This window comes from Diadema antillarum, unplaced genomic scaffold (genome assembly GCF_040938485.1).
Source record: "Diadema antillarum isolate AM-2024a unplaced genomic scaffold, OU_Dant_1.0 seq00002718_RagTag, whole genome shotgun sequence".
NCBI lineage: Eukaryota > Metazoa > Echinodermata > Echinoidea > Diadematoida > Diadematidae > Diadema > Diadema antillarum.
Genome location: NW_027273316.1, coordinates 39,702 through 51,964, shown reverse-complemented (window position 1 = coordinate 51,964; position 12,263 = coordinate 39,702). Strand labels below are relative to the sequence as shown.

The following is a 12,263-nucleotide window of genomic DNA, read 5'->3' as shown; positions in this document are numbered from 1 at the left end:
GGATTTTCCTCAACCCCTAGCTTTTCTCCCTTGTATTTGTTAGCGTGCACGAAAAGTGAAATACGGTTTAAAAGTGCATGTATTGTTGCTAATTTCAATTGCAAATTCTGAAAGCTGCATGTTCTATGCAATGTGTAATGAATGTTCATGAGACAGGCATTATGCACAGCAAAGGTGGCATGGAGGTTTTTAGAACAAACCATGCGCTCCTCAATGCAAAGACACATTTAATATACTGTAAAAGTGGACATTTTTGTGGTGTGGAAATTTTCGCGCATTTTGCGCCACCAGAAACCAGCGCGAAAATAAAAACATGCGAATATTTTTGCAAGTCATATGTGGTTCATTAATAAATGTCTTAATTCTGCGGAATTAAAGATGCAAAATTCATCTTACACAGCAGAGCGCGAAAAATTACTTGCACGAAAATTACCACTTTTACAGTATTTTGAAATTTGATTAAACTGTAAAAGTGGATATTTTTGCATAAGTAATCTTTTGCACTCAGCCGGGTAAGATGAGTTTTGCATGTTTCTAATTCGAAAGAATCAAAACATCCACTACTGGTACTGTGGTACATATGGCAAGCAGAAGTATTCACATGCTTTTACTTTTGTTATAGTTTCTGGTTTGCGCGACATGTGCAAAAACTTTCATCACTGGGAAAATTTCCATTTTATAGTAGATATATTTTAATCAGGATCAAGGTGGTCATTGTTGCATAACAAAGGAATCAGTTCTCTAACAAAATCAACTTGTGATAATTTTGTATTAGCACCTACAGCTCTGTGGCATTGTGTTTTCCATCTGTTTTAACTGCCTCGAATTGTTCTTACCTGATTACCAGATGATGCTGCAGCTTACATCACCAACATCCACCCAACATCATTCACCAAGAGGGATCTCCTCCTCCCGCTGCACTCCCGCTCCCTCGTCGCCGTGGAGACGCTCACCAACCGCTTCAGCCTGAACTCCTTCCTCCGGTGCTTCATCGAGGAGCGCTACAGCCTGCTCCTCACCCCGCAGGACGCGCGACTGGTGCGAGGGCGCTATTGTGGGTTCTACGCCCGCCTCCTGCAGCGCACGGCGGAACTCTTGGAGCAGGAAGGAGCCTGCAAGTCAATCCCTATCTTCATCACTGAGCTTCAGAACATGCAGAAGCTTTTGCAGGTTTGCTTTTCACCAGTGGCAACCTTTAGGCCCTACACTAATCTGCTAGTGCCCCTTGCTCAGACTGACTAATTAATGGTAAAATAATTATCAAATACATGATTTCTGAGGAATAATCAACACCAGGGCCTGCTTTTTATGTTTTTTTCTTGTATTACTATCATCACAATAATATTCATTATTATTATTATTATTATTATTATTATTATTATTATTATTATTATTATTATTATTATTGTTATCATTATTATTATTATTATTATTAGTAATATTATTATTATTATTATTATCATCATCATCATCATCATCATCATCATCATCATCATCATTGTTATTAACTTAGTAACTATTACACTATATTATATTGTTGCGATTTAATAAGTAGAGATTTACATCATAGAGTAAATAGTGAAGAGATCAAAACCTCCCAAAAGTTCATGGCATATGCGGTCAATTTCAAATCATCGTACATACTGAGAACTTAGAAATCAACAATCAAAACTTACTTAATAAACTGTTACCATTATTCAAATTGCTAAGTTAGTCATCTTTTTTTTTTGGCCTGTGCATAAGTCAACATTTGCACGAGTTGATGCACTTTCTCCATTTCCCATATGTATTGATTCATGCTGGGTTTAATCAGTACGTATGTGCCTGCTTATTGTAGAAATAATGTCAGTGGAATGACGATATATGTTTCGTAAGTCTGGATTTGTTTCCCACAAATGGGCATTCACTGTCTCCAGGAGGCCTTACACTGCCCTGAGGAGAGCTACACCCTCTTCATCGAGGTTGCCTACCAGGCTCGTCAACTCATCCTCCAGTTCATCCCCAACCATGATGCCATCAAATTCTATGAGGTCTGCCTTGAGGCAGCCAAGCTGAGGAAGGACAAACTCCGTCAAGCGAGAATCCTCATTTCGTTGGGTAAGGGAGCCGGTATCCCAGGGTGATGTGAAACTCCATCCTGTGGTTGTGTTGACTTTCTAACTCTATATGTGCCTGGGAACTTGCCCATTTTTTTTCCAGTTGTTTTAAAGGTCCTGTTTACCTTTGGGAGCTAGCAGTGATTTAAAAATTTTCAAGATATCACATTTGATGCATATGTGTGTGTGTAGGTCTCTTGTGTCACAAAACATCCTACCATACAAAATTTTTGCACTAAAAGCCTAAAATATAAGGAGATATATATTATCAGTATCTTTCTCATTAAACCGTAACTGTAGACGGTTTGGTCTGGAAACATTTTTATTATAACTATTGTTCACATTTTGTGTATTTAACAGTACCAGGTACTTAACATTGATTATACGGATTCAAATTTTTAAATGGTTGTTTCTATCCCTAACACACATTTTAGAACTATTTTAAAGCACTATAATGCTGTTTTTTTTTTTGTTTCTTCTGGAAATGGTAAATTTTGCCTTTAAGATAATACCCCTAATATTTACCTTATTGCAAGTTGAGTGATATAAATGAATTTAACTAATTCAAGCTAAACTTTCACATCATAAGATATGCAAGAAAATTGAGAGTTGCAAATTTAATGTTGATAAGGGTGTAAATTCTGCCACAAAATCCTCCCCAATCACTTAATGGGTTAAATTTTCCCAGTGCTCAGGAATTGCACCCAGACATGACTTCCTTACCTTACCATGATAATATGTGCTCTCAGTTGGCGTGTGAATAGTTACAATGTACATATCTTTGAGGTGTCATTCTTGATTTTGAAAATGATAAGTTTTAGTAATAGAAATGACAATAATAACAGGAAAGCATAATGATGATGATATTGTGATAGTTATTGTCATGTATCATATCAATATAGTAATATGATTACTATTTCTATCATGTCTACTTATAAAAGCAATGCCTATGTCATCATGTCTTGATCATGCTCAAAGCATCTGACAACCTACTTCTTGTACTGTAAAAGTGGATATTTTCGCGTGACTAATTTTTCGCGCTTGGCCGGGTAAGAAGAGTTTCGCGTGTTTTTAGTTCCGCGGAATCAAGACATGACGCACAGCAACATATGGCTGGCAAAAATATTTGCGTGCTTTTATTTTCGCGGTAGTTTCTGGTTGCACGAAATGCGCGAAAATTTCAACACCGCGAAAATTTCCACTTGTACAGTATCAGAAATGTTGCATTATGTGCGGTGTGCAAAAGTTTATAGACAGCTGGGAGCTCTCATGTAGAATATACAAATGTATGTGAGTACATTCAGACTTGTGTCAACCCAGCTGAAATGTGTTGTCTAAATATCTGTGCAGGTCGCTTGGTGCGCTATGTCGATGGCGACATGCAGTATGCAGAAAATGTGTACCGTGAGGCCCTCGGCCTGCTAGCGCCCTCTGGAGACAGCTTGGACCATGCCGCCACTCTCTCTGTCCTTGGATTCCACTTCTTTGACAGTGCCAAACCCAAACTTGCCATAAGGTAAACGTGTTAAATGGTATACAAAAAGTGAACGGTCATGAGTGCAAAATCTTGTTCCATTGCACGAGTAAAGACCATACACTATTTGTTTGATACAACACCTCGAACGTCAACAAATATGGTCCACACAGATTCTTGAATTATGCACAGAAATGGTAACCATTTTCTATGAAACACGAGTGAGTACCCGCACAGTCACAGTCACCGTGTACGTACATATGCAAAGCTGATCGGTTGAATTTGTTTTGCAAAAATAAGTGCATCAATGACGAAAGTATGCAAATGTTTGTATATTGTGACATCAGAACCGTGCGATGGAACAAAAACTGAAGTCAATTGGGAGTTAAACACGGAAGTCAATGGAAATGGGTGACGTCACCTGTGTGCTATCCATTTTTGCTCAAATAAAATTGCATGGCTGACAGCCCAGTGTGCGATGAAACTTTTAACTAAAATTAATGTTACGTGATGGGCAATCGACCGATTGGATAGCCACATTCTTTCTAGGTGTTGTATAATAGCTATTATCAGCTTGTTCCGTGAGTGTATTTGTAAGTATATTATGGAGCAGAATCCATCAAACAAAACTAGGAGAGTGCAGTCAAGGCCGACTGCCATTACACACACACAGTCATTCATCTCACTGCAACAGAAATACCAAAGGTCATGTTCAGCTATCTAAAATTAACAAGTGACATTGCTTCTGATTTGCAAATACGTTTTCAATCAAATGTCCTACTTGCAATTCATTGCAGTCATGATAGTAGTTTCTCTAAAAACAACTTGCATTGTGTGATCTAATAATAATGATAACAATGATGATTCTAATGATGTTAATGATGATAATGTTGTTGAAAATGTTGATAATGTTGGTAACCAAAGACACAGATGTATTTTGTGCATATGAATATTTACATTTTTCAACATTATCTAGCCTTTTGAAAGTTGTGCCAGAGCAAGTAAGGCCTTTTTCTTTTGCTTGTTAACTGATGAAACCCAGAAATTTCACCAGAAATATAAACTGGCCCCCTGCTTCTAAAAGTGCGGTGCCGGCCATCTGATGTATCTCTGGCTCTCACAATCTCTATCTATCTCTCTTTTTCTCTCAAGTTACCAGCTAGAGAGTTTGGCAATGATCCAGAGACTGGAGAAAAGCATGCCATCTGGGATGAATGCATCTGGTGACCATGGCAACGGGGTGCTGCCCGATGTGGATGCCCAGAAGAAAAAGCTGCTCAGAGTGAAGGCGCAGACGCTGGAAGAGCTGGCATGTGTTCATGCCAGACTTGATGGTGAGATATTTACATGTTTTCACTTTTTTTCTTGTCTTAGCAATTTGCAGCAATAATGAAGCAATGTTTTGAAAGAATGTTTCAAAAGCAATTGAAGCAACTTGGGTAAACAATGTGACTTTTGTAAATGGCCTTGCAATATTCAAGAATTTGAATGTGGAGTGAGATCAGTGAGTCAAGTTTTTCTGCGAGTATTTGCTTGTACAGTGCACTCCCGTTATAACGAAATGCTGTTTTCTTTCGTTATAACCGAACAAATATAATATATAACGAAAACGAGGAAGCCACGCTGAATACTCGTCATACACTGGAAAGATATGTGAACAATACAACAAATAGTTATTTAATTTCAGATTATTGTATTACAATAATGCAAGTTTCCCTCGGAAACTGTGCGTGACACACCAAGCGAACACACTGTGGTGTGACATGTTCGGCCATGCAGAGACGCTATAAATGCTTGTTCCGCTACGTACATTTACGAAAGCGATCCTAAGTTTGCTGTAACAGAGCTCATTTCTTTTGTTTTTCTTTGTTAGTGGCGCTCGAAAAGACTTCATTATAACAAAAATTTCGCTATAACCGCGTTCGTTTATAAGCAAGTTTTGTACAATAGACTATAATGGCGATAATTTTGGGACCAGAGGTTTTACTTCGTTATAAAGAAATTTCGTGATAGCCTTGTTCGTTGTAATGGGAGTGCACTGTAATGATCGAGACTTTCCAGTTTCCAGGAAATGGAATGGTCTGGAAATTTCTAGCAAACATGCAGTGTACTTTAGTAGTTGAGCAGGGTTTACATGTAATGACTTTTACACTTGTAGCTATTTTGTTTGACACTAATTAACCTGTTGTATGTTTGTGGTGACACAACATTTGTTCCTGGGACAACTGCAGTCTTATTCTCTCAAAGGACTTAGGGTTGTGATCGATGGGGTTTTAGGTTTAGTGCATGGTTAAGACTAGGGTTAGGGTAATTTTTGTGGGTAGAATGTATGTTTGGCGTAGCATGCACATATTTCATGTTAGCATGCAGCAATTGTCGCAGGAGCAAATGTAATGGAAACATGTATGTTGAAATCTGTAAGCTATCACAGCCAAGGTATGACTGTAAGAATATCCTCGGGCCGGCCATCTTTTCAAGCAATGCTTATAATGGCGGCCCTCTGCATAATCGTTTCTTAACTATAAATGTTATTCTTATCACTGCTGCATAGACATGCATACTGTATATTAAATCTCCTTCATAACATTGTTTATGCTAGTCAAAAGACTGTGTTAAATCTATTTTATATACAGTCAAACTCGGATACCTCGAATTCGTCGGGACTGAAGAAAATAGTTCGACGTACGCGAATTTCGAGGTACGCGTACGTCGAATTTTCTTCGACTTATCCGATGTTTATCGATGTTCGACGTTTATCGATGTTCAACATGGTGTCTGTTATAGTGCCTACTGATTGTTTGCATGCTTGTCAATTTGAATTGAATCAACTTTTATATGAATGAATTGAGTGAAAATCGGAAATGAAATCAAAATTTCAGAAATAAAGATTTTGGTGGCCCGATCGCGCCACCAAAAAAAAAAAAAAAAAAGTCGGATGTTTGCCTTTACTTTTGAAAATGAACAGCGGTAACAATCGGCTACGTAAGATGCTAAAATAAGTGTCAGAGTTTTGCGTTTAATTGTGGAAATGAATGACGGTAATATTCGACTCGGTAAGATACTAAAATAAATTTCGGATGTTTGCTCATACTTTTGGAAATGAATAACGATAAGACTCAGCTCCGTATGATGCTAAAACTAATGTTAGATATTTGATTTTGCGTTCGGAAATGAATAAGGATAACATTCGGCTCCGGAAGACGCTGAAATAAATGTCGAATTTTTGCTATGACGTTCGGAAATGAAAAACAATAACATTCAACTCCGTACGATGGTTAAATAAATATCGGATGTTTCCTTATACTTTCGAAAGTAAATAGCAATAGCATTTGGCTCCGGAAGATGCTAAAATAGATGTCAGATGATCGTTTTTATGTTCGGAAGAAAATAGCAGTAATATTCTGCTCCATCATGTCCATATGATGCTAAAATAACTGTCTGATGTTTGCTTTTAAATTTCGAAATGAATAACAGTAACATTCAGCTGCGTTTAATGGTAAAATCAATGTTTTGTTTGCTTTGACGTTCGGAAAAGAGTAACAATAATATTCAACTCCTGACAATGATGAAATAAATGCTGGATGTTTGCTTTTATGTTCGAAAGTAAATTGCAATAACATTTAGCTGCGGAAGATGCTAAAATAAATGTCGAATGTTTGCTTTGATGTTCTGAAGTGAATAACAATTTATTCAACTCCGTACGCTGATAAAATAAATGCCGGATGTGTGCTTTTACGTTCGAAAGTAAATGTCAATAGCATTCAGCTCCGGAAGATGCTAAAATACATGTCGAATGATTGCTTTTACGTTTGGCATGTTTGGAAGTGAACAGCAGTAACATTCTGCCCCATACGATGATAAAGAAATAAAAATTGGATATTTGCTACGGTACATTTCGAAATAAATATAAGTAACATTCAGCTATACGTTTCATGGTCCAAAATGTCTGATGTCTGCCTTGACGTACAAAAATGAAAAACAGTAACATTCGGCTCCGTGCGATGATAAAATAATTGTCAGATGATTCATTTCACTTTCGGAAGTGGACCGTCCCAGTAACATTCGGCTCCGTTCGATAATGAAATAAATGTCGGATGTTTGAAATGAATAACGGTAATATTCTGCTCCGTACGATGCAAAAATAAATAACAGATTGTTGCTTTAACATTTGGAAATGATTAATGGTATTAATCCGCTCAGTTAGATGCTAAAACAAATAGCGGATGTTTGCTTTCACGTTTGGAAATGGATTAGGATAGTATTCAGCTCCGTAAGATTCTAAAATGAATGTCGGTTGTTTGCTTTTACATTTAAAAATGAATAACGGTAACTTTCGGCTTTTTACAATGCTGAAACAAATGTCGGATGCTAACAAATGTCAGCAAATGCGGGCCCATTTTCTCATTTCAAACGTAAGTTTTGACCTCCTCAATATATGGGCACATCCACTCAGCTAGTGAAGCATATGCCCCCCACCACCATCTCAAAAACGTTATGTATGAAGTGAAAGTACACTGGGACAAGATTAGACCTCTATCTGCATTCGAATGTTTCGGGTTTGCAAGGTCAGCGAGCGCATCCTTGAGAGCGAGGTCTCTTTGTCTCCAATCCCGTCAGCTGCTCTAATGAGAGCCACGTCGAATCTTGCGCTCAATAACGTCAGCGCGGCTGCCAATATCGGGCGGGCATGCAGGGAATTGTCACGAGGGCTCCCTTCCCTCCTTCTCTTCCCTTTTTTCTTTTCTTTTTTTCGTTCGTAAATTGCGGTAGAATTAGCACTAAGTGGAAACAAAGGAGTCTTGCTCGTTTTGTCTTTCCAACCAAAAAGCCAGGGTTCAATTGTGATTCTTCTTTCAAGACTACAATAAATTTCTTTTACTTTGTGTCTTTTTCTTCGCCCCTTTTCTTCTTCCGAGAGAGTCGAGAATTTGCCAGCATCCGAGGCTCCCCGCTAATCAAAAAAAGGAAAAAGTTAGCTGTAGGCCTTCCTTTTGTGAGGTTTAATTAGGATTTCAAAAAAGTGTGTCTGTCTTTTGTGCGGTTTGCCTCGATGGAAGCGAGTCACTCATTCGAGCTTGAAATCGACTGTGATTTGCGGAGAGAATCGATGAGTTCTGGCGAGATCAGGAAAGAGGGAGATGGATCAAGAGGAGTAGAAAGATCGGGGGAGGTCTAATGCCTCTAATTGCCTTTTACATGCTTGCTCACATAAGAATCATCCATCAAACCCCTAATAAGATATTTTTGTTCCAAATTTTGCGCGAGAAAGCCACCATTCTCACGGCCTGCAGACTTGGAAGTAGGCCGGGGTGTACACATCTGAAGAAATTATGATAAAGAAGCACAAGACACACACAATGAAAACAAACAAATATGCCCTAAGAAAATTGCAAAAACCCACAACAAACAGAACACGGTCAAACTTTAAAACCACACTAGCAAACAAATAATAATGATAATAATAATGATGAAAACACATAGCACACATCGCGGTTGATTTTCTAGCCAGGCGTTTTACTTTCCCTACTCCTCCCCTTTTATTTGATATTTTGAAAAAATACAATTTTAAGGTTTGCGCGGCAAGATGATGTGACAACATCTCTATGTGGGTCACCTGAGTTACTGGGGTTGTTTTGGAAAATATGAGCACACCCAGTTTTCTACGTGACTGGCTTTCTGATGTCGGGACCTCTAAGGACCACAAAGAGAGACAGAAAAAAAAAGATAGAGAGATGAAAAAGGGGCAAATATAGACAAAAAAGGAACATATATGGATACAAAATTTTAGATACGATGAATCAAAAAGGCACCTCCTCTGTAACTTGATGTAAACATGTAATTCCGATCTCGTCCAACAAATTGGGAAGAGAGGAGGAAAAATTGATTGCTCCAGTTTGCTAAATGGTCCATGTGCACAGAAATAGAACATTAATGCTCATTCAAAACAAAGCAAAAAATAAAGAAAACTAAGCGTCAAGAAGACAGTCACTGATAAAAGCAGTTCGGTAGTAGGGAGTGACATACCAAAAATAGCTTGTTTGGTTTCTGTATGTCGTTCTGTTTAGGAGGGGGGATCTACAAGTCTGTCAAACATTTCTATGCTAGGCTGTTTTTCAATTTGTTTATTTCAAGAACTCGTGGAACACTTTCAAAAATACTTCCCACAAGAACAGTGTACGAACAAACGCAATGCGAACATGACAAGAATAGTTCCGAGGGCGAAATCTATCATCTATTCATGTCAGACAAAAACGTATCCGACTCGCGCCGATTCCACAGGTCTCACGAGGACTACAATATACATGTATGTCAGATAGATGGCTCTTTCTGAATCTAAAACTGATACAGTTTTAAAAAAAATAACTTTATTGTACTTTTTATTTTTGGTGTGAATGGAGCCATACTTGGCTCATCACGTCTCATGCACTTTCCCCAGCCACTTTCAGACCTACTTCCAAGGCCACTTGACCTTCCAGACGGGGAAGCAGTCCTGAATAATTTGCCTGAATCTCCAAAGGATGGTACAAAATATGCCTGCCGCAAGAGACTTCCAAAAAGAGAACGAAAAAAAAAAAAAGGGGGGCAGAAAGCAGAACCACTTCCTGTTCTTCTTTCCTTACATTTTTGAATTATGGATGATTGCTTTCTCTTTTCTTGAACATTTTTTCTTCCTTTTTTTTTTGAACAACCTGGCATTCCTTTGATGAAATTCTAAATGGGGCATGCAGTTGGGGAAGCTCCTGCCCCGTGTGCTGTGTATCTCCAAAATATTTGCACACTCATTTCATTGAAATTGCACAGTAAAAAAGAGACAGAAAAACAGAACCAAAGGTTAAGTGTGGTATGAAATGAACAGCCTGGCATCCCATGGCGTTCGTTTCCAGCGACTTTAAAGAAAAAAAAAGGGGGGGGGAGCCAGTAAAAGAAACTCACATACATTAGCACTTTCTCCACTATACATGTATATGGCCCCCATGTGAGTAAACTATGTACACACAGCATGACAGACCTGTTAGGATCAAGGGAAGAAAAACAGCTAATCCATTTCTTTGATGAAAATTCCTGATGAAAATTCCTTTCACAAAGAAACACGCAGTAAATTCAGCCATTGCAAATGGGCCGTGGTATGGATGCTGTTTCAATTCAGTTTGATTCAGTTGAGATTTATTTCCATCCAACAGAAGAGTAATACAAATACAAAGTAGGCCTAAACATTAATAAATCATATATACTTTTAACAATCTGTAAGCAATGTAGATCATACTTTTTTTTTTAATACAATGCATATATGAACGAATGGAGTGGTAACAGAAACACTGTTTAACCCATTGCATACAAGTGCCTTTACTAATTTTCTTCATTTTCAAGTACACGATTAGCCTATATGTGTGGATGTGCCTTTTATAAACTTTTTGAGTTGCATTCACCACAAAGTATATTCCTCAGTAAAAATAAATAAACTTCCATGACAAAGTACAATGTATATTCTAACACTTTTCTTTGCTCAAATGCATCTCTAAATGCACAGTGTTGTCATCAAAACTTTATTAATATGAAATCTATGCGGAAACAAATGAAGCATGGCAGACCTACAATCAGAACATACAGCTACATATTTGTGTTTGTTCTCTCTTTCTTTTCTCTTCCAACAAATCAGTAGCCCACGCAAACAAAACAAAACAAATTCTTAATGGCTGAGGTCACTCGGAAAATGCAGAAGCCCTTTTGGTTGCAATGGACAAAAACCATGCAGGGCTGTAGTGTCCTCCTAGGAAATGCAAATAAAACAAATCAATGGCAGTGACAGCAGCGCTCCTAGTCTGGGGGTCAAGGGTCACAGGTTTCTGATTGAGATGAAGTAAATGGCTAGGAGTGGGCAGAAAAAAAAATAGCATCAAATGTCTGCATCTGAAACGTTGCTCTAAACTTGACTGATAAATACCACAACTTGGGACTTGGGGGAAAGGGAGTGAAACTAGACAGTTTGGGCTGTTGGCATAAAGTTAAACCACATGGGAGGATGGGAAAGGAATAAAAACTCATAATTATCCTCTGATTCTAGAAAATCCTTATCCACTGAATGCATCATGGATGAATCTATCCAGTGCGACTTGAAGCTTGCCATCGAGATACAGATGGGGTCCCTGTATAGTTTAAAGGCTTAATTCATTTTTAAACTAATCCTACAGAGCTGCATCACATAACACAAATGAAAGTCCCAAATCCTTACAATATATTAATATCAGTCAGTTCTGAGGGCAGCATGAAACATAGCTTTTCAATGTATGTGACTTTCCATTCCTATGTATTATGTGCAATGTATGGAAGGAGACTACTCATAATCAAAATTCCATTGCACGTAATGCAAATATGATTTAGTAGGACAGCGGTTACTTCAGATGTTTGAGTTCTCTACATGATAGATGAACATGTTAATGAGCCCAATAACCGTGCTAGATGTAATATGTCATTCACAGCTACATGTACATCAGATGCAGTTCACTGCTATATGGCTACCTAGCCTCAATACAAGGATCATGCTATCATTTTTCTCTGCTACAGTCAATCAACACACAGAAGTGCATCGTTTATTAATCTCTGTCACGGTCTTGTAGAGAAAACACTCTTACTTCTCTCCTTTTTTTTTTAAAGTGTGGAAAGTTGACATGAAAAGAGATATCAAAATTTGCACT

At 38.0% G+C, this 12,263-nt stretch overlaps 1 protein-coding gene across 1 annotated transcript in view; it reads left to right on the top strand.

Moving 5' to 3' along the window:
- Window positions 1–847: 847 nt before the first annotated feature.
- Window positions 848–12,263, top strand: part of LOC139715071 (uncharacterized) — a gene marked incomplete at both ends in the record, with an annotated part of 50,628 nt that continues 39,212 nt past the window's right edge. Inside the window, 4 exons of the mRNA XM_071626694.1 lie at window positions 848–1,170; window positions 1,917–2,097; window positions 3,447–3,612; window positions 4,723–4,904. Of these exons, the coding sequence (XP_071482795.1) occupies window positions 848–1,170; window positions 1,917–2,097; window positions 3,447–3,612; window positions 4,723–4,904 (852 nt within the window). The remainder of the gene's footprint in view (window positions 1,171–1,916; window positions 2,098–3,446; window positions 3,613–4,722; window positions 4,905–12,263) is intronic.